A 26,089-nucleotide genomic window follows, 5' to 3' on the forward strand; every position below is an offset into this window, starting at 1 on the left:
TACTTGTTCCAACAGAGCAGTTCAGGCATTGGAACCGCATTTTCAGTAACCCCCAAGGTCTGCTCCATCAAAGTGAGAGTTGCAGCATGATCTTCATTAAATCTCGTCTCAACTACACGCAATGCCTGGCAAAGGCCACAATCAGCCACAACCCCTGAGGAGCCAACCCTACAGCCTCAGTGAACCCTGAAACATTTCAGGGACCAGAGAGTGGCTTGGAATGTAAGAGTCATGCACCCCCCCCCCCCACCCCACCCCCCGGGACTTGACTTGAGCACACACCTAAAGAATGTTGTTGTCACAGACCAGCTGAATATTCAGCTAGTGGAAACCCCTACGCTTCACATTGTTCATTGCTTGATGCCATGGAGCTCTAAGTGCCACATAGATGCAATCCATTCACCCTGCATCTGTGGAAAACCAGTGATTTGCGCGAAGCCCATCGTTCCTGCATCCTGGCTTGCCTTATCCTGGTCGAAATGGACAACGTTATGATGATTGGGTCCGTCATCTCCTGAGACACCCGTGCCTGGAGGCTTGTGAAGTCCCCCAGAGTTTACCTATGGAGCCCTGTAAGGAGCCACTGGTGTACAAATTAAGCGCTGCTGTAACTTTCCGCATCATTGGCAGTGGATGCCCTCTGTCCCCTTGGCGCCAAATCCTGCAGAAGGTGGCAGACGTGAGCAACCAGTTCCTTGGACAGGCATAGTCTTTTGTGACACTGTTCTCGGACATCTGAAGGTATGTTAAGCGCAGTTTGTAGACTGTGGGTCTAACGAGGTGCCTCCGAGCGATGGCTCTTTGGGGTTCATCTTCTGCATGTGAAGCCCCTTCCTCTTCACAGTTCTGCTCCTGCCTTTGATGAGCCAGGTGCCTCCGTTGATGTCTTCTTCTCTCCTGCCTCTCTGGTGTCTATAAGCAAGGAGCCTGGTGATCTTGTTGTCATTCTTCACATTCTCCTCACTGATTTTTCAGAGAGACGTGACGGTTAACATTGGTCACTTAAGGACCACTCTTTGTGAAGTAATTTCAGACAAGTGTGGACAAAGCCCAGACTTATATCCTAGCCACAAAATTGATGCCCAGTCCTTACATCAAATTCTGCTTTGGCAAGACCCCACACCACCCTTTCCCATCATCTCATGACTGAGTGGCAATAATTTTGGCCACTCTACCGCATATGGAGCTCTGATCTCAGGCACAGCATTGTCCAGAGCTTCAAATTAAGGCCTCGCGCTCAACCTGGTCTATGGGGGAACTTGTCAATATGCACATCAGCACACAGCCAAGGATGAGAAGTTCTCTGCTTTGGTAAAATGTCATTGTCAACACAAAGGGGATATAGTTGCTTGTCTAGTCGGGCACACCATGCAATCTCTATTTTGGAAATCAGTGCGCCAAGTGTAAATTTCTAAGCAGCGATCAGTGGCACTCGCACGCATAAGTGGTGCTTGAGTGGACGCAATTGCGTGACTAGATTGATTCCAGGCACATCAATTGTGATACACTCCTTGGAAATATTTCACTTATCATAAACCACTCCTTCCCCCCGGCCGTCTGAGTGGAACCATCTGTCTGTGATAACTCTCTACCTCCACACCGCTCTGCCCCAGGCTTCCCTTGCCTCATGCCCCAGGCTCCAACAGCCCAAAATGAAGCCCTTCCAAGAAATCCATGGCCTGTCAGCAGAAGGCATCCTTAAGAATGGTACTTTTCAGACTTGACCGTAAAACACCTCTGGTCTGCCGAAGGCACATCTTGTCACCGCCCCCCCCCATCCCCCCATACCCTGCACTGAAATACGGTCGCACCCATCTTGGCCCCCAGTACTTTGTAGTCAAACGCCCTGTAAACTGCAGTTAAATCCCTGGTATCACTCAATCAACATAGGCCTCCGGTACCCTTCGAGTCTTACCCCTTCAAGACTTAACCCGGTGCCCCTGAGTCAAGCCTGGTGTCCCCGAGTCTCATCCCTGTGCCCCTGAGTCAAGCCTGGCGAGCCAAGAGACGATACCCTGCCCCTTCGCCCCCTAAATAGACGGAGCTGCTCCACGAATGCTTTATTACCTCTGAGCTCCCCTTGGTGGTTTTCTCGCCAGCCATTGTTTGAAACTATTCGTGCTTCATGCCATTCTGACAATGCCATGGATAGATTAAGGGAATTATGAGCCTGATAATGAATTGCTAATATATTCAAATTAGATTCATGACGTTCAGTGACAGCCACCACGGCCCACGACAGGGGGAAGGGACGATTGTGGCAAGATTTCACAATGACATAAACGTGACTTTGTACTTCTCACAATATTTTCCGCTCCTGTCGTCAAACCCGACCAGCACAAATTTACCATTGTAATGTAATTTTCCAAATTTTATGAGGAACGACCTATCTTTACTTAATTTTTTTACGGGTGTGGGCTTCATTGGCTAGGCCGGCATTCATTGCCCACCCAAATTGCCCTCGAGAAGGTGCTGCTGAGCCACCTTCTTGAACTGCTGCTGTCCATGTTGTGCAGGTACATCCACGGTGCTGTTAGGAAGGGAGTTCAAGGAATTTGACCCAGTGACAGTGAAGGAACGGTAATATAGTTCCAAGTCAGCATGGTGTGTGCCTTGGAGGGGAACTTCCAAGTGGCTGTGTTCCCATGCATCTACCACCTTCTTGGTGATAGAGGTCACCGGTTTGGAAGGTGCTGAATTGCTGCAATGCTTCTTGTAGATTGTATACATTGCTGCCATTACTTAGGTGATGGAGAGAGTGAATGTTTAAAGTATTTGGTCGGTGCCAATCATGGGGCTGCTTCGTCCTGGATGGTGTCATATTTGTGGTGTTGGAGCTGCACTCATCCAGCTAAGTAGAGAGTATTCCTTCAGGTTCCTGACTTGTAGATGGTGGCCAGGCTTTGGGAAGTTGGTAGGTGACTTACTCTCAACAGAATTCCCAGCTCTATACCGCAGTTTTTATATGGCCTATCCACTTCAGATATGGGTAATGGTAACCCCAGGATGTTGATGATGCTTAAACATTTGTTTTGATTGAATAAAGAAAAATGTTAAAAATTTTGCTACACCATGTAACTTTCTCCTTTTTGTTTCAGAGGTAGACCGTATGGATCGTATCTTACCAGCAGTTTGTGCACTTAAGCTGAAAACCACAAAATTGACCTCGGATTTCAAGCATTTCTAATGAAAGTATTTGCCAGCTGGTGCTTATGCAAATATTTACTTTTTCAAGACTGTACATTTTATCCATTTACAAACTGTGATTTTCTAGATTTTGTATATCCTTCAATTAAATTTATTTCAACTACCTCAAGTTTGTGCAACATTATTTGTGCTACCAATATATATGGTCCTTGATTTTATTGTCGGGGATAGTTTTTTCACAAGTGTGAGGCCCTGTGGGGACAACATTGCTGTACAGTATTATGCCCCAGCAGCTGCAACTTCTGTATATTTATAAATCTTCAGGGTATGTGGCTAGCCATGAAACTTAGACTTCCATAAAAGGGAAAACATTCTAGAAAATATCCAGAAGTGGGACTAAAACAGCAAAATCTACTTACTCGAATGTTAAATATTCATTTTGGCTTCGTGAGTGTCAGAACCTTGAAAGCCAAGTCTCATTCCACTGTTGCAATAGATGTTATCACTCAAAATAAGTTTGGACTATGTATTTCCTAGAGTTAAGTATTACTCAAGCAATACTTGTTTTAAGATTGTTGTTTCATGAGGTAAGGTCTTTTTAATGGTAACAACATACAAACTCCTTTCCTTCAATCTACAACAAAGTTTCACACTTATTCATCTTGCCTGCTAAACCTTACCTTGGAGACTGTGTTGTCAGTGACATTTGTTGCTATATGCAAAAACATAAATGCAGAGTTTACCGCAGGCCATGATGAAGGAAGTTAAAATGACCCATAATTGCTGAAGCTGCATTAGCAGTAGAAAATTTGAATGCTAATGTCTCAATGTGGAATTTGGTGGCTGTTCCGATGAGCAGCAATTAATCATAGAATCCCATTAGTGCAGAAGGAGGCCATTTGGCTAATCATGTCTACAATGACCCTTCGAACGACCACACTATCTCGGCCCAATCCACCTAACCTGCACATCTTTGGACTGTGGGAGGAAACTGGAACATTCTGAGAAAACCTATGCAGACTCAGAGAATGTGCAAACGCCACACAAGCAGTTACCCGAGGTCGGAATTGAACCCGGATTCCTGGCTCAATGAGGAGCAGTGCTAACTACTGTGTCACCGTGCTACCCAATGGCTGAGAACATCTTTGATATTTAGACTGATTACATTTTAGTGACGAATGATAGCTGGTCTTTTTTTTTAAATGTATTTAGTGCCAAGATACCAGTGCAAATAAACAAGGCTCTTCATATGAAATCAATTTATTATTTACAACTGCTAAAAAATAGCAAATCATAATTCAGTAGCTATGCCCTGTTCTTGAGCATTTTCCTTAAAGCATTAACATTAATCAACATCACACACATTTACAAATGTAAACACTTGATAAAAATAGACCTGTTTTCCTTAATGTAAGTGTTAACTGGCAATATTTGGCTAATTCTTACAACAATTAATTATGTTGCAATCTGCTCTTAAATTATTTTTAATAATAACCAATTTGTGCATTGTGAACATGACTCACTATTTTGATACCAGATTATTCAGATCCCTTAATTAAAAGTACCTAGTTAAAAAGTTGGCTTTTTGGCCAAGAAATGTGCATAAAAATAAAAACTTACTAAAAGCAAAAGTCAAATAGAATCTGGGGAAAATATACATCAAAATTAACACACAAACTGAATTTGTCCAGTGTACTTGTACAATTTGTGCCTGGAATATATATACACACATTTCAAGCTGACATCAGAATGTTTAGCATTTTTGTTAGAACTTTACATAAAAGGAAACATTGGAATAGTGTTGATCTGAACAGTAAGCTGGAGAGCACGAATGTACTTGGTAGAAATAAGGGTGAAAAGCCATGGTGAGGTTCAGGTGTGGCACATGCAACTAAGCTACGGGTTTTCTCAAATTTTTCCTCCAAAAAGTGCAACTTTGCAGGTTTGGCAAGACAAATCAGAATATTTTATTAAGAGTAAGAGATGGGAAATTAGAGTTGAAAAGAAGGACCTGGGTCCATGTACACATTACCAAAACTATAGGACGTGTACAAAACATCTCGGGGAATGTTGGCCTTGGTTTTACGTGAAACAGAATATGACAGGGGTTTAGGTGAAACAGAATATGACGGGCCATTCAGTCCCACAAACCTGTTCCACCATTCCGTTGGGTCATAGCTGATCTGTATATTAGCTCCATTTATCTGGCTTTGACCCACACCCCTTTATGCCTTTCATTGCTTCTTTTATCTAATTGAGGTATTAAAAATGATTTGTTTCAGTCATACAGAGCCTTAATTGATCACCATCTTGAGTACAGTTTTGGCTACTGCAACTCATAGGATCATAGAATTTACAGTGCAGAAGGAGGCCATTTGGCCCATCGAATCTACACGGCCCTTTGAAAGAGCACCCTAAATCAGCCCATACCTCCACCCTATCCCAGGAATCCCACCTGACCCTTTTTGGATACTAAGGGGCAATTTAGCATGGCCAATCCACCTAACCTGCAAATCTTTGGAGGAAACCGGTGCACCCGGAGGAAACCTACACAGTCACCCGAGGCCAGAATTGACCCCGGAGCCCTGGAGCTGTGAGGCAGCAATGCTATCCACTGTACCACCCAAATTATCTCTGTACCTCCAAATCCAAACACTAATTGAACAGGATAATACTGGTACTTAAAGGGCTAATCTGAGAACAAGTTGAATAATCTTTGATTTATGCAAGGTCAAGCTTATCTTTACAAAATCAAACCTTATTTTTTTGTTGGAACAGGGAGGCATCGTAACCTTAAAATTAGAGCTAAACCTATTCCACAGAACAGTGGAAATGTAGAGCTCTCGCCTTCAAAAGGCTGGGGTTAATTGAAGTTTGCAAAACCAACATATTAAGGTAAGGTTGTTAACGATAGGGATCAAATACAGGTAAATGGAATTAAAATACAGATTAGCCATGATATAATTGAATAGGAAAATGTATCCAAGGAGGTGATGGCCCAAATTTTAATTGATGGGGAAATGTACTCAGTGGCGTGAATGGCCTACTGTTTCTATTTAATTCTACATCAAATAGGTTTTAGCTATTCTGATACATTCAGATTAATTTGTAAAATTCCTCACTGACAACTGGGATTACAGCACTTGCCTTAATTAAAGAATTGCCACTCTAGCTCGGTCGCTTAGTTTTAAGAAATTTAGGCACACATGCAGTTCTGTCTCTTGGGATTCCTTAGCGTTAAAAGAAAATTAACAGAACAATAAGTATTAACTGCAAGCATATTCAGTAATTTGACATGAGAGTATACAAGATCTTCAAACAAACAACGCAGAAAAATCAAATGAGCCTCTGGATTAATGGCATTAAAGGGCTTTTGATGCTTTCCTTGGCAATCTGTCATCGGTCAATTTATACCTATGAAGGCAACAAAAGGACAATATTAATTAAAAATAAACATTTTCCATCTTCCATATGATAAATATTAATCAGAAAGAGACGTTTGTTAAAGCCATAGTTATTGTGAATTCTAATTTCAATTTTCTCAGTGTTCATAGCAAAAGATCAGCCTGTTTTGTGGATGCAGTGAATGAGATTATGCCACAAGGTTACTAATTGGCTTTCAATTATTGTATGCTACATTGGGAATACATATGCTACCATTACAAAATGTTCCCCAAATGCAGTGGAGATCGCGATCTCAGACTCTCTTCTTTCTTCATCCATCCATCCAGCCCAGCTAGGTTACTTGGAAATTTCCTGGAACGTCCTCCTCATCATCGACTTTAGGACACGTAGTGGAGAACATGCCCCTGTCTACATCAATGGGAACGAAGTAGAAAGGGCCGAGAGCTTCAAGTTTTTAGGTGTACAGATCACCAATAGCCTGCCTTGGTCCCCCATGACGACACTATCATTAAGAAAACCCACCAACAACTCTACTTTCTCAGAAGACAGGAAATTTGGCATGTCAGCTACGACCCTCACCAACTTCTACAGATGCACCATAGAAAGCATTCTTTCTGGTTGTATCACAGCTTGGTATGGAGCCTGCTCTGCCCAAGAGGGCAGGAAACTACAAAACATCGTGAATGTAGCCCAATCCATCATGCAAACCAGCCTCCCATCCTTTGACTCTATCTAGGACTCTCGCTTCCTCAGAAAGGCAGCCAGCATAATTAAGGGCACCACGGACATACTCTCTTCCACCTCCTTCTGTCAGGAAAAAGATACCAAAGTTTGAGGTCACAAACCAACCGACTCAAGAACAGCTTCTCCCCTACTGCCATCAGACTTTTGAATGGACCTACCTTGTATTAAGTTGATCTTTTCTCTACACCTTGCTATAACTGTAACATTATATTCTGCCGTCTCTCCTTCCTTATTGTAGAAGCCAGGTATTTTAAATACACTTAATATAGGTAAAAAGCTGCTTAAAGTATAAATATTAATTCCCAGATTTAAAATGAAAGAAACATATAATTTCCAAACTCAGTCATGAGTTTGCAAAACACAGAAGTCTAATAAGAACATTACATTTTTCCAAGGACAAGGGTTGAATCCATGGCAACGAGGAATAAGAACGAAGCATTGCATGATTCTCACGCCATTTGAGATTAGGGTAAATTACATTCCATGATTATGCGAGCTGAAACATTTTAGACCGTGTTGCCTTGTTATTAATAGATGGACAGCTTGCTATCAAATCAAATGTGTTTGAGCCTAACCCAAACCAATTAGGATTATATTGGGGTGTGATCGGATCGCTTAAGACAGATATGAAATAGTATATCCATGGACGATTTGGCCACCATTTTGTAGAGAGTTAGAGAGGTAGAGAGATAGAGAGATGGAGAGACAGAGAGACAAAGGAGTAGAGAGAGAGATAGAGAGATGGAGAGACAGAGAGACAAAGGAGTAGAGAAAGAGTAGAGAAGAAGAGAGGAGAGAAAGGAAGTAAAGGAAGAGAATTAGAAAAGAGTTCTGTATTCATATTGCATTTTCAGACTTTTACTTCAGACTTTGACTTTGAAAGTTGTGTTCGGGCTATTGTCTCAGAAGATAATTCCTGTGATTCTTTGAAGAAAATCAAATTGTCTACAAACTACCTTTTAAATGATTTTCAAGTTGTAACTAATGAACTCCAAAATAAAACAATTCTTATTTGCACCTGACAAGTTTTTAACTTGAATTTCTACTGAGTTTCAGTAATGTACAAGAACAACCGGTAACCTTGAATTGAAGCTCTACTTCAAATACTAAGATCCTTCAACTTGGCGTAGTCGGCAGGATCTTAGTATTTGAAGTAGAGCTTCAATTCAAGGTTACCGGTTGTTCTTGTATATTACTGAAACTCAGTAGAAATTCAAGTTAAAAACTTGTCAGGTGCAAATAAGAATTGTTTTATTTTGGAATTCATTAGTTACAACTTGAAAATCATTTAAAAGGTAGTTTGTAGACAATTTGATTTTTTCACTTATGTACGGTATGCATTGTTTGTACAGAATGCAAGAAACAATACTTTTCACAGTATACTAATACATGTGACAATAATAAATCAAATCAAATCAAAATCAGGTACCATGCCCTAAGAGGGCATTGGTGACCATGCATTTGCATTTGATTGGTTCATGATTCTGCTTGGCAAAGTACTGCAGTGGTTCACTGTTGTCTTCTACAGTATGGCTGACCAGGAAACTCTCCTGCTCCTACCCACCAGGCATATGGGAAGGACTTGAAGGATGATAAACAACTTGTTTGGTCAAGTTACGAATGTACCCTCCTTGACCTTCAAGTCTTGGCATGGGACTTGAACCAGAATCTTTAGCCCAGAGGCAGGGATACTATCCACTACGGCACAAGACCTCCACATCCTGGAACCAATGCTTGCAAATGATCACGAGTTTTAAAAAAATTAAATTAAAAAAACAAATTAGAAACTAACAAAATAAAATAGAGATAAAGGGTCAGATGATGTGTTGTTCCTGCATTTATGTGGGAGCTGGTGGACCCCATTGTGGTTCCCAGTGACCATGTCTGTAGTAAGTTTTGGTTGCGTGAGTAACTGTGGCTTAGAGGTGATAGGGTGGATTCTGAGCTTCGGACACTGAGACACATCTACTGGCCTTAGAAAAGGTCCAGAGGAGGCTCACAAGAATGATCCCTGGAATAAAGACCTTGTCATATGAGGAACAGTTGAGGACTCTGGGTCTGAACTCATCGGAGTTTAGAAGGATGAGGGGGGGATCTTACTGAAACTTACAGGATACTGCAAGGCCTGGATAGAGTGGACGTCGAGAGGATGTTTCCACTAGTAGGAAAAACTAGAACCAGAGGGCATAGCCTCAGACTGAAGGGGCGATCCTTTAAAACAGAGATGAAGAAGAATTTCTTCAGCCAGAGGGAGGTGAATCTGTGGAACTCTTTACCGAAGAAGGCTGTGGAGGCCAAATCACTGAGTGTTTTTAATACAGAGACAGATGGGTTCTTGATTAATAAGTGGATCAGAAGTTATGTCGAGCATTTTTTTACAGGCTGTTTCCTTTGACCTAAAGGTATGAAGGCACTGCTGAGATTTGAACTCGGGATCAATTGTTCACAAGATAGGTGCTTTAACCATCTAAGTCACAGCACCAATCTAAGGCAGGAGAGTAGGGATGAGAAAAATATCAGCCACGATTGAATGGTGGAGCAGACTCGATGGGCCGAATGGCCTAATTCTGTTTGTTTGTCTTATTATCCAATCAGAATGGCTTATTTCAGTGCGATCCTTTATTTTCCACTACAGATGCATCCCATTATTAAGCCTACAACTAATTTATAAATAAGATGGCAGAAGTAGTAAGAGAGAGCTATAAATCTACTTTTACCCTTGGGAATTATTGGAGATCAGTTGACTTAAAGCTTATAAATGCCATCAGAATGTGTTTTCCAGGATCTAATGGTTAACAAGGCTGAGAAAACAGTTCAGATTTCCTGCCGCAACAACTGCACAGAGAGGCAGAAAACTGGATTGTTTGTGTATACTTTCCATAACTAACGAAAGGAAGTAAAAAGCTAAAATGTTGGGACAATATTATTCTGCACTTTTGTGCATGTGTATGTGCGTGCATTGGGGAGGTGAGGGGTAACAAAATGGGTGGTGGGTCACCTTGGAGGTCTTTCATTTTCTTTCAAAAAGACCATGAAGACCTTGAAGGGGCTGGTTTAGCACACTGGGCTAAATCGCTAGCTTTTAAAGCAGATCAAGGCAGGCCAGCAGCACGGTTCAATTCCCGTACCAGCCTCCCCGAACAGGCACCGGAATGTGGCGATTAGGGACTTTTCACAGTAACTTCATTGAAGCCTACTCTTGACAATAAGCGATTTTCATTTTTTTTTTCAAGTGACGCTTGATAAGGAATCTTTTCTCTTTTGTTAAAGCAAAGAGAATACAATTGTACTCTTAAATGTTTCAATTGTTGTGCACATGTATAATCATTTCTTTAAAATCTTGTTAATTACTTTAATATTTGCACACAAAAGAATACAACTTACCATTCTGTAAAACCTTGGGTTAAGTTATCATTTGGGATGTCAATCAATACCTTCAATGAAAGAAAAATAAGAATGTTAATAATTTGGATTATAAGCTACTATTCTTTAAGAAATGTTATCAATGCAACACTTCTTGATGTGCAAATGAAAATCATAGAGGGGGGGGGGGTGCGAATCATGGAGAACAGTTTGGGTTCCAACTTCTATTTGCTATTCAGTGACCACTGCCAATAACTGCAAGAGGACAAGGGATTTGGCTTTGCTGTAAGCAGCACCTGTCTCACCATTCAAATACTGTAGTTTACCAAACAAAAATACTTGAGGCTGAATTTTCATTCCCTGTTCGGGTATTGCGAGTTGGGCCATTTCCTGGGGTTGCATGTCTGACTTCAAAAGGTCAGCGCATTCTTCTGGTATTTTCATACAACTTGAGAGTTGTATGAAGCCAGAGGTGTGGGCTGCCGTCACCTCCGAAGGTGGCCATGAAGGCAGATTAGAAGGCCCGACTCCATTTACTGGGACATTGGCTCAGTTCTATTCATGGTGGTGAGGTCCTCACTGCCGCCCCCATGCCCTATCATCCAGTGTCCACCAGGTACAGAACTCCGAACCATGAAATAACACGGGCAAGTATTTTAAATGCTAACTAATCTTTAAAAATCAGACTTTCAACATCCACTTTGGGAAAAAAAATTGCCTCTCTCATATCTCATAAAACTGTCGAACACAGCCCATGAGAACCCAATGCAAAAAAACCTTAAAACCATTTAGTCTTTTCCAAATAGACACACAGTTTCAAAGGGAACCTCCCGCTTTCTTAGACAAAATAAACTATCATCCACCTTCCAAGTACCTCTTACAAATAATGGTCAAAAGGTTGTCGACTCCAGAATGGGGTCCTCCCAGGATGCAACTACATCTGCAAAAAGCTGCCTGACTCCTATCAAAATTGCAGCGTGTCTGAAATTCTGCAAAGCAGGCAACAAGGTTGGGAATGCAGCATGTGGACTTACTACCTGCATCCTTATCGTGCTCTGACAAAAACTGCCAAGAACAGGAATGGGGGTGGGAATTCTCAATTTTTATTTATAAAGCTCCTTTGCCTCTGTTCTACCTCCAGCCCTCAAAATGAAAAATGTCCATCTGCATGGGGTTCCTGAAGGCTAATAGCATCTGTGGAACCATCCAATATGAGTGACTACTTTCTTAGTAGAAAGAATCATAAAGAGAAAGATGCCAATAGCTACAGAACTAGACATTTTCAATATTTTATTCTCTAAAATTTCTTGTACAATTCATAAACACAACCATGGATTTTCTTTAATCAAAAAAGTTCATTATACCATAGTTGCTTGCACTCATTTCGTTTTTTGCTATGACAAATCTGATTTGATTAAATTGTACAATAACTGGGCCATTGTCTGTGTGGAGTTTTCATATTCTCCCTGTGCCTGTGTGGGTTTCACCCCCACAACCCAAAGATGAGCAGGGTAGGTGGATTGGCCACGCTAAATTGCCCCTTAATTGGAAAAAAAATAATTGGGTACACTAAATTGAAAAAACAATTGTGCAATAAAAAATAATTATGTACAGAGCCTACTTATCCCAATTGCACTGATGAACTGGTTAACTGAACTTCATTTGCAGTAGATGCAAAATACTGGTGGTTTCCAAACCATATGTTCTCAGCAGTGAACAACTGCTTAAGTCGTGCTGACGACTTCCATGGATACATTAAATGATATATTTCACATAATCCTGGTACGTAGGGATCGCTTATACCTTGCCAAGTTCTTTCCTCTCATGGGATCCAAATGACCGGTTGTTCTTTACAGCGATTTCTAATTTTCGTTTCGCAAGTTCTTCCAATGAAACTGAAAACTCAAATCTGAAATATGTGCAAATGAAACTGCAATTGATATATATTTTTAAAATCACTGCTCAATCTATATTAAATATAATAATTTCTAGGAACGTTAGATACATTTTTCAAACTTCCTAACTAGCAGACAGAGGAGGGGTGGGGGGGGGGGCACTCTGTTGCCATTAAGGAAACACAATCCAGCTGCCTTTTAAAAGTGAATAGATATAGTGTTTCATGCCTCAACTGCAAGTTGATTGTACAGTCAGTCACAAATCCAAAATTAGTTTTAAGTGAGTCAGTATATTAAAAAGTTAGTTAAAGATAACAGTAAATCTGAGAGTAAAAGCTCATACCACTCAAGCCACTATTGTGCAGCAAGCTCAATTCCACAGCTTTAAAAACAGGTACAAAATATATTTCTGCCTCTATGTTATTCAACCCACTTACTTTTCATCATATTGTGGATCTAGGGTCTTCTTTTTGACTTGTGTTCTTTTCCGGCCTGACCAGCTTTTGTCAGGAAGGAGGTAAAGTCGTACATATGGATCTGATCCATCATTTGAACAGGACATCAGGCTTCTGCAGTGCAAATGTCAAAACAATACATTGCATTAAATGCTGTACACAATTCGAAATTGAGTGTATCCTTGAAAATGAACTCATTTATTTCATTAAAACCATAAAAGCCAATCTTTGAAAAGCCTCAAAACCTATAAATGTGCTGAAAAAGAAAAACTTGTACAAATAAGCTTTCACTTATGCAATAAAAATAATTAAAATGGCAATAGGAACAAAAATAACTCATTCAGCTGCTCAAGCCATTCTATGGCAGAGGTGGAGCTCCACTCAAGTAGCCTACTCCTGATCTTTGATGTCTTTATTGTGGTTAAAACACTTTATATCATAAACATTTCAATTGCCCGATCGGATTTGGCCATTTGGGAAAGAGTTTCAGATTCCCACGAGCCTTTGTTTGAATAAGTACATTCTGATTTCACTCCAAACTGGTCTATCTCTAATTTTAAGATTGTAATCCTTTGCCCTAGGTACCACACTGAAAAACAGTTTCTTTGCATCTACCCCCTAAAATCTTGAAATAATTTTAATTTAGGTTTTAATGAATCCTTGAACAGTGGTGGTGCTTCCACTGTATTGCATCTCCCAGCTCCACAGGCTGCACTGCAAAGGGGAGTCCTCTGCATATTTTGCTCATGCTACACAATCAAAGTGTTATATGAACTAATGTCTGACTTTTAAATGACATAATCACATCTGTGTATCTAGTTCAATTATTCCCCACCCTCTAACTCTTCTAAAGTGTACACTTGCTCTTGTCGGTGATCAATAAAGTTTAGCGGGGGGTGGCACGGTGGAGCAGTGGTTAGCACTGCTGCTTCACGGTACTGAGGACCCAGGTTTGATCCTGGCCCCGGGTCACTGTCCATGTGGAGTTGGCACATTCACCCTGTTGTCTGCGTGTCTCTCACCATCACGTGCAGGGTAGGCCATGCTAAATTGCCCCTAAATTGAAAAAAAAAAGAATTGGGTACTCTAAATTTATTGTTAAAATGTATTGCGGGGAAATGATCCAAAACTGCTGACGAACCAGCAAAATCAACTAATGCATGATGTAAAATTAAACAAGAAGTGAATAAAAATATACTTTAATACTTTAAAAACGGTTATCTAGTTTTTAAAAAAGTATCTTCTGTTGATGTGGGGTAGTTGAGAAGGCAAGGTCCGAGGACTCTTATGCACTCATATTTTAAGAGCATTTTATGAGGCATAAGATTCAGCTAGGAATGTTTAATCAACAAATTTAAAAGTTTATTGGAGAACTATGAATACTGCTGTTATGACTTGTGCTTTCTCCCACAGAATCAACGGTTGAAAAATCAGGCCTCCAGTAAAATTAGTTGTTTGCTTGATATATTCAGCTCTTATTCACTCAGCAAGGCTTGCAAGCTTAAGCCAGTTATTCATTTTGTTGGTTGTTGCATATAAGGTGTACAAACTTAACTGATTGCCAAAAAGAAATATTACCTGCAGCAGTGAACAATTATAATCAGACTCTGATGAGGGGCAGAATAACGCACTGTGAGCTGGATTTTTCCCAGAGATTCCTCATTCAGGGTTATTCCACTGGAAGACAAACAAACACATTAATTTTCTTTTAATTCATTTTATGGGATGTGGGCATCGCTGGTTAGGCCAGAATTTATTGCCCATCCCTAGTTGCCCTTCAGAAGGTGGTGGTGAGCTGCCTTCTTGAATCGCTGCAGTCGCTGAGGTGTAGGCACACCCACAATGCTGATAGGGAGAAGACTTACGGTACCAGAAGTTTGATCCAGTGACAGTGAAGGAAAGGCAATATATTTCCAAGTGAGGGTGGTGAGTGACTTGCAGGGAACCTCCAGGTGGTGAGGTTCCCTGGTAACCTCTGCTCTGTCCTAGATGGTCGTGTGTTTGGAAGGTGCTGCCTAAGCAACCTTGGTGAGTTCATAGAATCATATAATTTACAGGGCAGAAGGGGGCAATTCGGCCCATCGAGTCTGCACTGGCTCTTGGAAAGAGCCACCTACCCAAGCCCACACCTCCACCCTATGCCCATAACACAGTAACCTCACCCAACACTCAGGGCAATTTTGGACACTCAGGGCAATTTAGCGTGGCAATCCACCTAACCTGCACATCTTTGGACTGTGGGGGGAAACTGGAGCACCCAGAGGAAACTCACGCACACATGGGGAGAACGTGCAGACTCCGCAGTGACCCAAGAGCTGTGAAGCAATTGTGCTAAACACTATGCTACTGTGCTGCCCTAAGGTACTGCAGTGCATCTTGTAGATGGTACACACGGCTGCCACTGTTCACCGGCGATGGAGGAATTGAATGTTTTTTGGAAGTCAAGCGGATGGTGTCCAACTTCTTTGTTGTTGGAGGTGCACTCATCCAGGCAAGAGGAGAGTATTCCAATACAATTGTGCATGGTAGATGGTGGGTAGGGAGTGTGTGTGTGTGGAGGGGGCGGGGAGGTGGTGTTACGAGGTGAGTTATTCACTACAGGATTCCTAGCCTTGACCTGCTCTGATAACCACAGTATTTATAGGACTAGTTCAGTTCAGTTGCTGGTTATTGGGAACCCTCAGGATGTTGATTTTGGGGGATTTAGCAACAGTAATGCCATTAAATGTCAAGGGGTGATGGTTAGATCGTCTCTTGTTGGAGATGGGCATTGCCGGGCACTTGTGCTGTGCGAATGTTATTTGCCACTTGTCAGCCCAAGTCTGGATATTGTCCAGGTCTTGCTGCATTTGGACATGAACTGTCTCAGGAGTCACGAATGGTGCCGAACATTGACCATATGGCATTTCGGGCTGAGGAATGTTGTGAATGCTTCAGTCTTGTCTTTTGCACATTTCTGGCAGAAAATTCTGAGGATGGGCATATCACCAGGACTGCAGAGCTTAGATTTGATCCGTTGGTGATCCGCTTAGTGCTGTCCATTATTTGCTGCTTTTGCTGTTTGGCATATAGGTAGTCCTGTATTGAATCTTCCTTCGTTTGAAACCTAATTTCTGGGAATGCCGGATGTTGCTACTGACATGCCCTGTTGCACTCTTCATTGAACCAGCGTTGATCCCCTGGCTTGGTGGTAATGGTAGAGTGGAGAATATGCCACCATGAGGTTGCAGATTGTGGTTGAGTACAATTCTGCTGCTGCTGATGGCCCACAGCGCCTCATGGATTCCCAGTCTTGAGTTGCTATATTTGTTCGAAATCTATCCCATTTAGCACGGTGGCAGCGCCACACAACTGGATGGAGGGTATCCTCAATGTGAGGGCGGGACTTGGTCTCCACAAGGACTGTGCGGTGCTCACTCCTACTGATACTGTCACGGACAGATGCATCTCTGGTAGACAGGTTAGTGAGGGTGAGGTCAGTATGTTTTTCCCTCTTGTTGGTTCCCTCACCACCTGTCCTAGTCTAGCAGTTTTGCCCTGCCATCTCTGCTTGGTACAGAAATTGTGAAAATGGGGTAGCACAGTGGTTATCACAGTTGCTTCCCAGCTCCAGGGTCTCAGGTTTGATTCCCACCTTGGGTTGCTGTCTGTGTGGAATCTGCACGTTAGAACATAGAACATAGAACAGTACAGCACAGAACAGGCCCTTCGGCCCTCGATGTTGTGCCGAGCAATGATCACCCTACTCAAACCCACGTATCCACCCTATACCTGTAACCCAAACAACCCCCCCTTAACATTACTTTTTAGGACACTTCGGGCAATTTAGCATAGCCAATCCACCTAACCCGCACATCTTTGGACTGTGGGAGGAAACCGGAGCACCCGGAGGAAACCCACGCACACACGGGGAGGACGTGCAGACTCCGCACAGACAGTGACCCAGCTGGGAACCGAACCTGGGACCCTGGAGCTGTGAAGCATTTATGCTAACCACCATGCTACCGTGCTGCCCTTCTCCCCATGCCTGTGTGAGTTTCCTCCGGGTGCTCCGGCTTCCTCCCACAGTCCAAAGATGTGCAGGTTAGGTGGATTGGCTGTGCTAAATTTCCCTTAGTGTCCAAAAAGTGTTAGGTGGGGTTACAAGGATAGGGTGGAGGTGTGGGCTTTGGTAAGGTGCTCTTTCCATGGGCCGATGCAGACTCGATGGGCTGAATGGCCTTCTGCACTGTACATTTTATAATTCTGTGATGGTGTCTGGAATGTTATCAGGAAGGTAAAATTCCATGAGTCTGGCTATGTTAGGCGGTTCCTTGACTGGTCTGTGAGATACCTCTCCCAATTTTGGCACAAGCCCCCAGGTATTAGTGAGGATGACTTTGCAGGGTTGACACTTTGCTGTGTTTGCCTTTGTGGGTTCCAGTGCCAATGTCAAAATGGGGTGGTGTTTTTACTTTGCAGTGGTTGAACACAACTGAGTGGCTTGGTTAGGCTATTTAGAAGTGAACCACATTGCTGAGGGTTTCAGGTTTTCTTCCCTAAAGGGGATTCACAAACCAGCTGGGTTTTTACAGCAATTGATGATGATTTTTCACGGTCATCGTTAGACTTTTTAATTACAGATGTTTTACTGTCATGGTGGAATTCAAACCCGGGTCCCCAGAGCATTCCTTTGGATCTCTGGATTACTAGTCCAGCAACAACACCACTGCACCTCACCACAGATAATATATTTGCTTATCTACTTCACTTCTGTAAATGGATTCAGGGGTTCGAAACCTTATTTATGCATTAGTTTACAGTAGAGTAGGGTCATCTCAATATTAGTAAAAATAATTAACATTTAGAAAATAAAGGCATTTAAAGTTAATCAGCAAACTTGAATCAGATCATACTTAAAAGTAGACAGTAGCACTTCAAAAAGAAATGTTCTAAGATTCCTACACTTTGTAATATGCTCTGGTTTCTGCCAGAAATCTCCATTGTATATAAGATCAGGAAAGATATGCAGATCCCAAAGATGTGTGCCAACCATCCAACTATTATACAGGATCACATCTGACAGGAATCTGTTACTGACCTTGGCAAGCTTTCTGGGATCAGGCAACGGTTCCGTCACTGCTCTGACAATGATTGGAGCACGCACTCCTAGAAGTGCGTCTAGTGTTTGACGTTGTAAATACTACCAAGGGTGTCCTACTTGGGGGTGTGGGGTGCTATGGAGGGATCATTTACGTGCCCTGGAAGCTTCTTCATAACAGTCCTATTAAAATTCCAGTCTTCAAACTTACATCTGGACCGATAGGTATCCTTCAGTTATCCATAAATCAGGTCCATTAGGAAAAACTGAACAAAGAACAAAGAAAAGTACAGCACACGAACAGGCCCTTCAGCCCGCCAAGCCTGCACCGACCATACTGCCCATCTGAATTACAATCTTCTACACTTTCGGGGTCCATACCCCTCCATTCCCATCCTATTCATGTATTTGTCAAGATGCCCCTTAAACGTCACTATTGTCCCTGCATCCACCACTTCCTCTGGTAGCGAGTTCCAGGCACCCACTGCCTCGTACATCTCCTCTAAACCTTGCCCCTCGCACCTCAAAGCTATGCCCCCTAGTAATTGACCCCTCTACCCTGGGAAAAGGTTTCTGCCATCCACTCTGTTAATGCCCCATATAATTTTGTAGACCTCTATCAGGTCGCCCCTCAACCTCCGTTGTTCCACTGAGAACAAACCGAGTTTATTCAACCTCTCCTCATAGCTAATGCCCTCCATACCAGGCAACATCCTGGTAATTCTTTACTGCACCCTCTCTAAAGCCTCCACATCCATCTGGTAGTGTGGCGACCAGAGTTGAATACTGTACTCCAAGTGTGAACTGGGGCGTAAGAATTTCTGATGCAGGAAATCTATTTCAATTACAAATGAAGGCATTGTTTGTTTCAGAAAGGTGGCAGTGTCTCTACCATTTATGGTCCATTTTAAGGCCATTTCTTGCAACACTTGTCAAACCTGCAGCAACGCATTGGAAAAAATGGATTTTGGGGGAATTGGTTTGTAAATAGATCATACAATTAGTTAAAACAGATCAGAAATAATTTTAACGTATACTAGATTTTTCATAAAGCATTCCTATTATTCTATTATAATAGATGATTGAGAGACTTCCACCACAAGGAAATACAGTTTTCACTGATTCTCCTTTGGGTGAATCAATTAATTCAAATGTTTACAGATTCTGGATAGTGAGATCTTGAGCTGATTTAGTTTTTAATTTCTGGCCCATCATGCTTGTCAAACTCATTAATGTCGAACACATTCTCTGATTTTGTTTTTGTAATTAGATTGTATGGGTCTTCCTACTTGCATTTGTCACTCAAATGATTATTTCTATTTTCAGTCTTCTAACTTCAGGTTACAACTAGGAATATGTTGAACACACTTTTCTGGATGTAGGGACAAATGGATAAATTCTGAAGTAATTATTGCGATATCAGCAGATCTTCAATTAAAGAATAAACCTATAAAATTGCAGCCATGATGTGGAGATGCCGGCGTTGGACTGGGGTGAGCACAGTAAGAAGTCTTACAACACCAGGTTAAAGTCCAACAGGTTTGTTTCAAACACGAGCTTTCGGAGCACGGCTCCTTCTTCAGGTGAATGGAAAGGCTTGTTCCAGAAATGTTTATATAGACACAGTCAGAGATGCCCCGGAATGCGAGCACCTGCAGGCAATCAAATCATCAAAGATGCAGAGAGAGAGGTAACTCCAGGTTAAAGAGGTGTGAATTGTCCCAAGCCAGTTCAGTCGGTAGGCCCCTGCAAGTCCAGGCTTGTTGGTGGGGGCCGAATGTAATGCGACATGAATCCCAGATCCCGGTTGAGTCCGCACGACAACGAATAAACGGGCATCGTGCGACTATCAACAGGCAGGACTGTTCCCTTCCAGTTGGGGAACACTTCAGCAGTCAAGGACATTCAGCCTCTGATCTCCGGGTCAGCATTCTACAAGGAGGCCTTCAGGAGACGCGACAACGCAAAATTGCTGAGCAAAAACTTATAGCTAAGTTCCGCACGCATGAATGCGGACTCAACCGGGATCTGGGATTCATGTCGCATTACATTCGGCCCCCACCAACAAGCCTGGACTTGCAGGGGCCTACCGACTGAACTGGCTTGGGACAATTCACACCTCTTTAACCTGGAGTTACCTCTCTCTCTGCATCTTTGATGATTTGATTGCCTGCAGGTGCTCGCATTCCGGGGCATCTCTGACTGTGTCTATATAAACATTTCTGGAACAAGCCTTTCCATTCACCTGAAGAAGGAGCCGTGCTCCGAAAGCTCGTGTTTGAAACAAACCTGTTGGACTTTAACCTGGTGTTGTAAGACTTCTTACTATAAAATTGCAGACAGCCTCTGAAGCACATGGTAAGATAAAACAAAACCTACAATCAAGATGATAGACGATTAATTGAAAATATCAATTTTTTTCTAACTATTGCCCAGATTCAAACAATATTTACCGGAAAGAAACATTTGCACCTACTCGAGTCTTTAACTTAGTCAATTGTTTGTGTTAGGGTTATGTGCCAAACAAAGCAACAGATTTTAACATTAGGTTAAGAATTGCTCTGTGATTTCTATAGCAGCTTGTAAAGAGGTGGTGACCCTTAGTTTTACCTGAGGTTTCTGCCTAGTTATATCTCAAGATTTGCATCACAAGCTACAGAACTTGTCATCTTTAAGCAATTAATTTCTGTACTCTTAAGTTTCAAAACATGGCACGGTAGCACAGTGGTTAGCACTGTTGCACCAGGGTCCCAGGTTCGATTCCCGGCTTGGGTCACTGTCTGTGCGGAGTCTGCACGTTCTCCCCGTGTCTGTGTGGGTTTCCTCCGGGTGCTCCGGCTTCCTCCCACAAGTACCAAAAGACGTGCTGTTAGGTAATTTGGACATTCTGAATTCTCCCTCAGTGTACCCAAAGAGGTGCCAGAGTGTGGCGACTAGGGGCTTTTCACAGTAACTTCATTGCAGTGTTAATGTAAGCATACTTGTGACAATAAAGATTATGTATAAAGCATTTTAAACATAAAATTCACTGAAGACTATACTTTTGAAGATGCTGATCTGTGTCATGAGAATCAGTGGTCGAAATGGTGAGTGACGATTCAAAAGTAGTATTTGTCATATCTCTTAAGGCATCCGACGAACTTGATTGTCTTGGTGTTGCTGGCAGTTCTGGTTTCATTGCATCAGTACGTTTAGGCTGCCGATTACTTTCTTCTTTCTCCATTGGGTCACATACTGCAGCACTATTACCACATGTCTTTGGAACATTTGGTGATCTTGGTGTTGAGGGTGGAGTGTTTGGCTTGCTTCCAGTTTTCTTTTTCTTTATTGAAATAGGACCTTTTTTAAGGGCATTCAAGCCTGTGTAGACACTGTCAGGATCTGGTTCCTCAATGGTGAGTATCTGTGTGCATTTCACAAAGAGCAGATGTCAGCAAACAATGCACAGTTTTAAGTCTTTATAATTTCTAATATTAATCGTCCTAATCATTTCATATTTATTTTCCACAGAGGATTAGCTACCTCAGTGCGCCAGGAATAAATGCATCTTGTGGTGTGGCACTACACTATCCTGACTGCAAATGTCTCCAGGGTCAGCCTCTGATTTGCATCGTCAGCCACTTTCATACAAGCAGCGGAGGGATAATGCTTCTCGGCTAACACTGAGAAAAAGTATCAGGCCGGATTCTGGCTTCTTATTACTGATCTATTAATCCTGTAGAACAAATTCCAAGTGAGGACATTCCCACAGTCAAACAAATTGCAACTTTGTGCATGAAATGGCCCTTGAGGTGATATATTAGAGGACCGTTGCTCATTTGAACAGTAGCTTAGTAAGAAGTCTAACAACATCAGGTTAAAGTCCAACAGATTTGTTTGAAGTCACTAGCTTTTGGGCTTAAAACAAACCTGTTGGACTTTAACCTGGTGATGCAAGACTTCTTACTTTGCCCACTCCGTCCAACGACGGCAACCATCAACAATAGCTTAGGCAGAGGTGCTACAATAAAATGGAAGGCAGGGCACATGGAGAACAGGTCAGTTTAGCAGAAACAATGCATTTCTTATGCAAATTATGACTTTCTGTCGGGCACGATAATTACTTTGTAAAAGTAAACTAAAGTTAACATTTTCAACATTAAGAAGTAATTTTGCATCAAAGCAAACAAGCTTAAGACATTTTACAATGCTAAATGATTACTGCGACCATACTACACTTCTTAAGTACTGTGCAGTTTTAAGAAAACATTCAATATCACAAAGTTTAATGCAATTCACTTCAGATAAGACTTTTGTAAATTGTGGAGATTCTGGAACCTGGGTTCTGGGTTCAACATGGGTCACGTTCTTCATTACTTTACATGAGTGATTTGAATTCAACTCCAACCATGACATTGGGTTCAAAGTATCCTCATTTTGATGGTTAAGAGTCACAGATTAAATGTATTTGGAAGATCTTAATCTAATTCCACAGGACCAAACTGACCAGAATTTTGCTCCCAATCCAAATTACTGAGGGTTAGAACATCTGGCTGGCAGACACATGCGCGGAGGCCGAATGTGCTCTCACTACATTTGTATGTGCTTTTTATTTAGACAATTTAAAATATATATTCTTAAAACGAATAGCACACACAGAAAAATAGATAGAGTGCATATATAATTGAATAGAAATGTTGCTCATAAAATATGAATATTGTATTCATATTCATACAATATGAACCTTTAATTGAGGAATTATATCACTTTGCAGAAATTCTACAGTGTTAGATGCAACATATCTTACATCAAGTATATTTAAGATAGTTAAGTCTAAGTTGATTTTGGTAATAGTTTTCAGTTTCAGAATGTTGTGGTTCTAAACATTTGACAGTATTAGATGCTGCTTCCACTGTTTGATAATAAAGCCCCATAAAGCTTTCAGGTCCATGCCACAAAAGCACATATCCATATCTAAGGAGGCAGGATGCATCGAAAGGTAATAATTGGTCTTGTATATCTAACCTACCCGAAGAACCATCTTCAATTTTATAAGGCTGTTGGGGCCTGAATGTTCGAGCGGAAACCTTTGGTCAAGGGTCATATCGGGCGCTTTCAATAAATGGTAGAAAGGAACAGTCAAGATCCCAAGGGCACACTCCCGGTCTTTGTCTTTGATCTGCTCAAAACAAATTGAAATAGTAATTTGCATATATTACTGAATGAAACCGAACATTTAATAAATCACTTTTTTTGGATGTATTCATAAAATTTTTAACATTTGATACAAAATTACAGACATACAAACAAAAGCCTTTAACAGAACACCCATCCCATACAAACCCCCCCACCTCCCAAAAACAACAAAAGCAAAACAGAAAAGACAAGAAACTCCCCAGCTACACACCCCTTCCCAACCCTCCATCACTAACAGCTAACAATGACCAATTCTCTGAAAAACAATATTACGGCCACCATCTCCAGTACTTGACCTTCTTGAGGTGCAAAAACTCCATTAAATGCCCGAGCTACGCCAAAGCACTCAGCGGTGTTGCCAACCTCCGGCCCAACAGGATCCGTCTCTGCGCCACAATGAGGCAAAGGTCAGAACATCCGCTGCTCCCGCACCCGTCCACAGCTCCGGCACATCTGCAATCCCAAAAATAGCCACCAGGGGGCAGGGTTCTAGCTCAATATTTAGGATCGCCAACATGGGCTGGAATTCTCCGAAATCCCGGCCAAGTGTTGACGTCGGCGTTTGCGTGGAACCACGCCGATGGTTCTGCGCATGCGCTAACTCGTGCCAGCCCTTTGGCGCCGGCTGGCGCAGCGCCGACCCCTCCGGCACTGGCCTAGCCCCCGGAAGTGCAGAGGATTCCGCAACTTCTGGTCGGCCCGACGCCGGAGTGGTTCGTGCCTTTTTTACGCCAGCGTCGGGCCTTCGCGGGGATTCGGGATTCGGGAGAATCCCGCCTCTGAGCTTTCCATGGTCTTTATACAAAGAGACAAGGTACAAAAGCCATGCCGCGGAATTGTCCGTTCCTGAGACTAAGTGTTGATGCCGGGGTAAGATTCTTGGAGTTCGATGACAGCAAAACCCGTGCTGCACCTGGACCGATTTAGCGACCGTTGAGGGGCTAGCACCGGCATCACGTGAAACACAATTGATTCCAATTAGAAACGGTGCCGGATTTGCGATCGACACTCAGGAGGCTGACACGCTGCAACCGCATATACACCCCACAGTCCCCACACAAACCATCCCCGCCAACAAGGTGGCACTGGCTGCGCTGGAGTACACACATCCCGTTGATGGGTTGGCTGGTCCAGAGGGCACCTTGGGGGAGGGGGGGTGGCCTGGAGGCACCCATACAACCCATGGCACTAAGTTCCCAGTGGGCAGTCAGCGGTCTGCGCAGCTGCATGGCTGCTTTGCAGCCTGGGGCAATAGTTTCCGTGCCTGTCCTCACCGACCCCACAGTCCACCTCCTGGCCACCCCTCCCTCCACCTCGGCCAGCCCGCAACTGTCAGAACACTATGGCAACGTTGGACACTTTCTATACCCCCTCTCTTTTCCTCAGTAGCCACAACGCCTTTTCCTCGATCTTTAAAAGCATAAGTGAAACTTGCCATCGGGAATTCGCCCCAGTGGGTTAGGCCCGTTATTGATATGCAAACGGTAGAGTGGAACACATTGATGCCACTGTCGAGGCATCGGAGAATTGCCATTTGGTGTCAAACCGGTGCCCGTCATAATTTCGCCATCAAAACCGATTCTCTGCCCAATCGCGTTTTGTGATCCCGGTGTTGGCCGACGGAGAATCACACCCATGGGGCGCAATTATCCCCCCCCCCCACGCCGGGTGGGAGAAGCACGGGGGCGCCAGGCGAGTTCCGCCACACCGCCCCGACATCCGCAACCCCCCAAAACCCCCCCAAAATGGTGCGCCGAGATTTACGGCAGGCCCCTCGGTTAATCGCTGCTCGCCGTTTGTAACGGGTGAGCGGTGATTCTCCGGCCCGTATGGGCCGATCGGCCTGCCCTATACGACGGGTTCACGCCGGCACCAACCACACCTGGTCGCTGTCGGTGGGAACAGCACGCGAACGCTGCGGGGACAGCCTGTGTGGGGGGCGGGGGGGGGGGGGGGGGGGGGGGGGGGGAGAGTGAGGATCAAGCATCGGGAGAAGGCGCTCAGAAGGGGTCTGGTCCGCGATCAGTGCCCACCGATCGGCGGGCTGGCGTCTCTTAAGGACGCACTCTTTTACTCCACCGCCCCGCAAGATCACTCCTCCATTTCTTGCGGGGCGCCCGTGGGGAGGACGGCAACCACGCATGCGTGGGTTGGCGCCGGCCAACCTGCGGATGCGCCGGTGACGTCATTTACCTGGCGGCGGCCGCGTAATTTACACGGCGACGCTCCTAGCTCCCCGGGGGTGGGAAAATAGGGGGCGAGGAGTGGCCTCCGACGCCGGAGTGAAACGTCAAGGCGGCGCGCCAAGAATGACGCGGCCGGCGGCGCCTAAGTGACGTCAGCCGCGCATGCGCGGGTTGGCCGGCTCTAACCCGCGCATGCGCGGTTGCCGTCTTCCCCTCCGCTGCCCCGCAAGACGTGGCGACTTGATTTTGCGGGGCGGCGGAGGGGAAAGAGTGCCCGACAATCGGTGGGCACCGATCACGGGCCAGTCCCCTCCCGAGCACGCCCGTGGTGCTCGATCCCCTCTCCGCCCCCCACAGGCCCCACACTTACCTGTCGCACGCTGTTCATGCCGGCAGCGACCAGGTGTGGTTGCGGCCGATGTGAACCCGTCGGGGTCGTCAGGCCGCTCGGCCCATCCGGGCCGGAGAATCGGCGGTCGTCATGAAAAACGGCGACCGGCGATTCTCCGAGCGGCGTGTCTCAAAACGCGACACGCCATTTTGGGGGGGGGGGGGGTGGGGGGAGAATTGCGGGGGTGCCAGAGCGGCCCTCCCGCGATTCTCCCACCCGGCCTGTGGAGCGGAGAATCGCGCCCTTAG

The 26,089-nt window shown here is 43.8% G+C and overlaps 2 protein-coding genes across 3 annotated transcripts in view; one reads left to right on the forward strand and one right to left on the reverse strand.

Moving 5' to 3' along the window:
* The window catches only part of cep70 (centrosomal protein 70), a 79,182-nt gene extending 75,872 nt beyond the window's left edge, over positions 1-3,310 (forward strand). Inside the window, exon 19 of the mRNA XM_038790299.1 lies at positions 3,099-3,310. Coding sequence (XP_038646227.1) covers positions 3,099-3,187 — 89 coding nt within the window. The 3' untranslated portion in view covers positions 3,188-3,310. The remainder of the gene's footprint in view (positions 1-3,098) is intronic.
* A 1,081-nt stretch (positions 3,311-4,391) lies between these two features.
* Positions 4,392-26,089, reverse strand: part of LOC119962037 (extended synaptotagmin-3-like) — a 170,816-nt gene continuing 149,118 nt past the window's right edge. For both annotated transcript variants that reach the window (XM_038789816.1, XM_038789817.1), the window contains exons 17-23: positions 23,098-23,247; positions 21,131-21,492; positions 14,588-14,686; positions 12,992-13,123; positions 12,463-12,568; positions 10,681-10,730; positions 4,392-6,561 (exon numbers count right to left, since the gene is read on the reverse strand). In XM_038789816.1, coding sequence (XP_038645744.1) covers positions 6,510-6,561; positions 10,681-10,730; positions 12,463-12,568; positions 12,992-13,123; positions 14,588-14,686; positions 21,131-21,492; positions 23,098-23,247 — 951 coding nt within the window. In that variant the 3' untranslated portion in view covers positions 4,392-6,509. The remainder of the gene's footprint in view (positions 6,562-10,680; positions 10,731-12,462; positions 12,569-12,991; positions 13,124-14,587; positions 14,687-21,130; positions 21,493-23,097; positions 23,248-26,089) is intronic.

Source organism: Scyliorhinus canicula, chromosome 2, assembly GCF_902713615.1.
Source record: "Scyliorhinus canicula chromosome 2, sScyCan1.1, whole genome shotgun sequence".
NCBI classification, from domain to species: domain Eukaryota; kingdom Metazoa; phylum Chordata; class Chondrichthyes; order Carcharhiniformes; family Scyliorhinidae; genus Scyliorhinus; species Scyliorhinus canicula.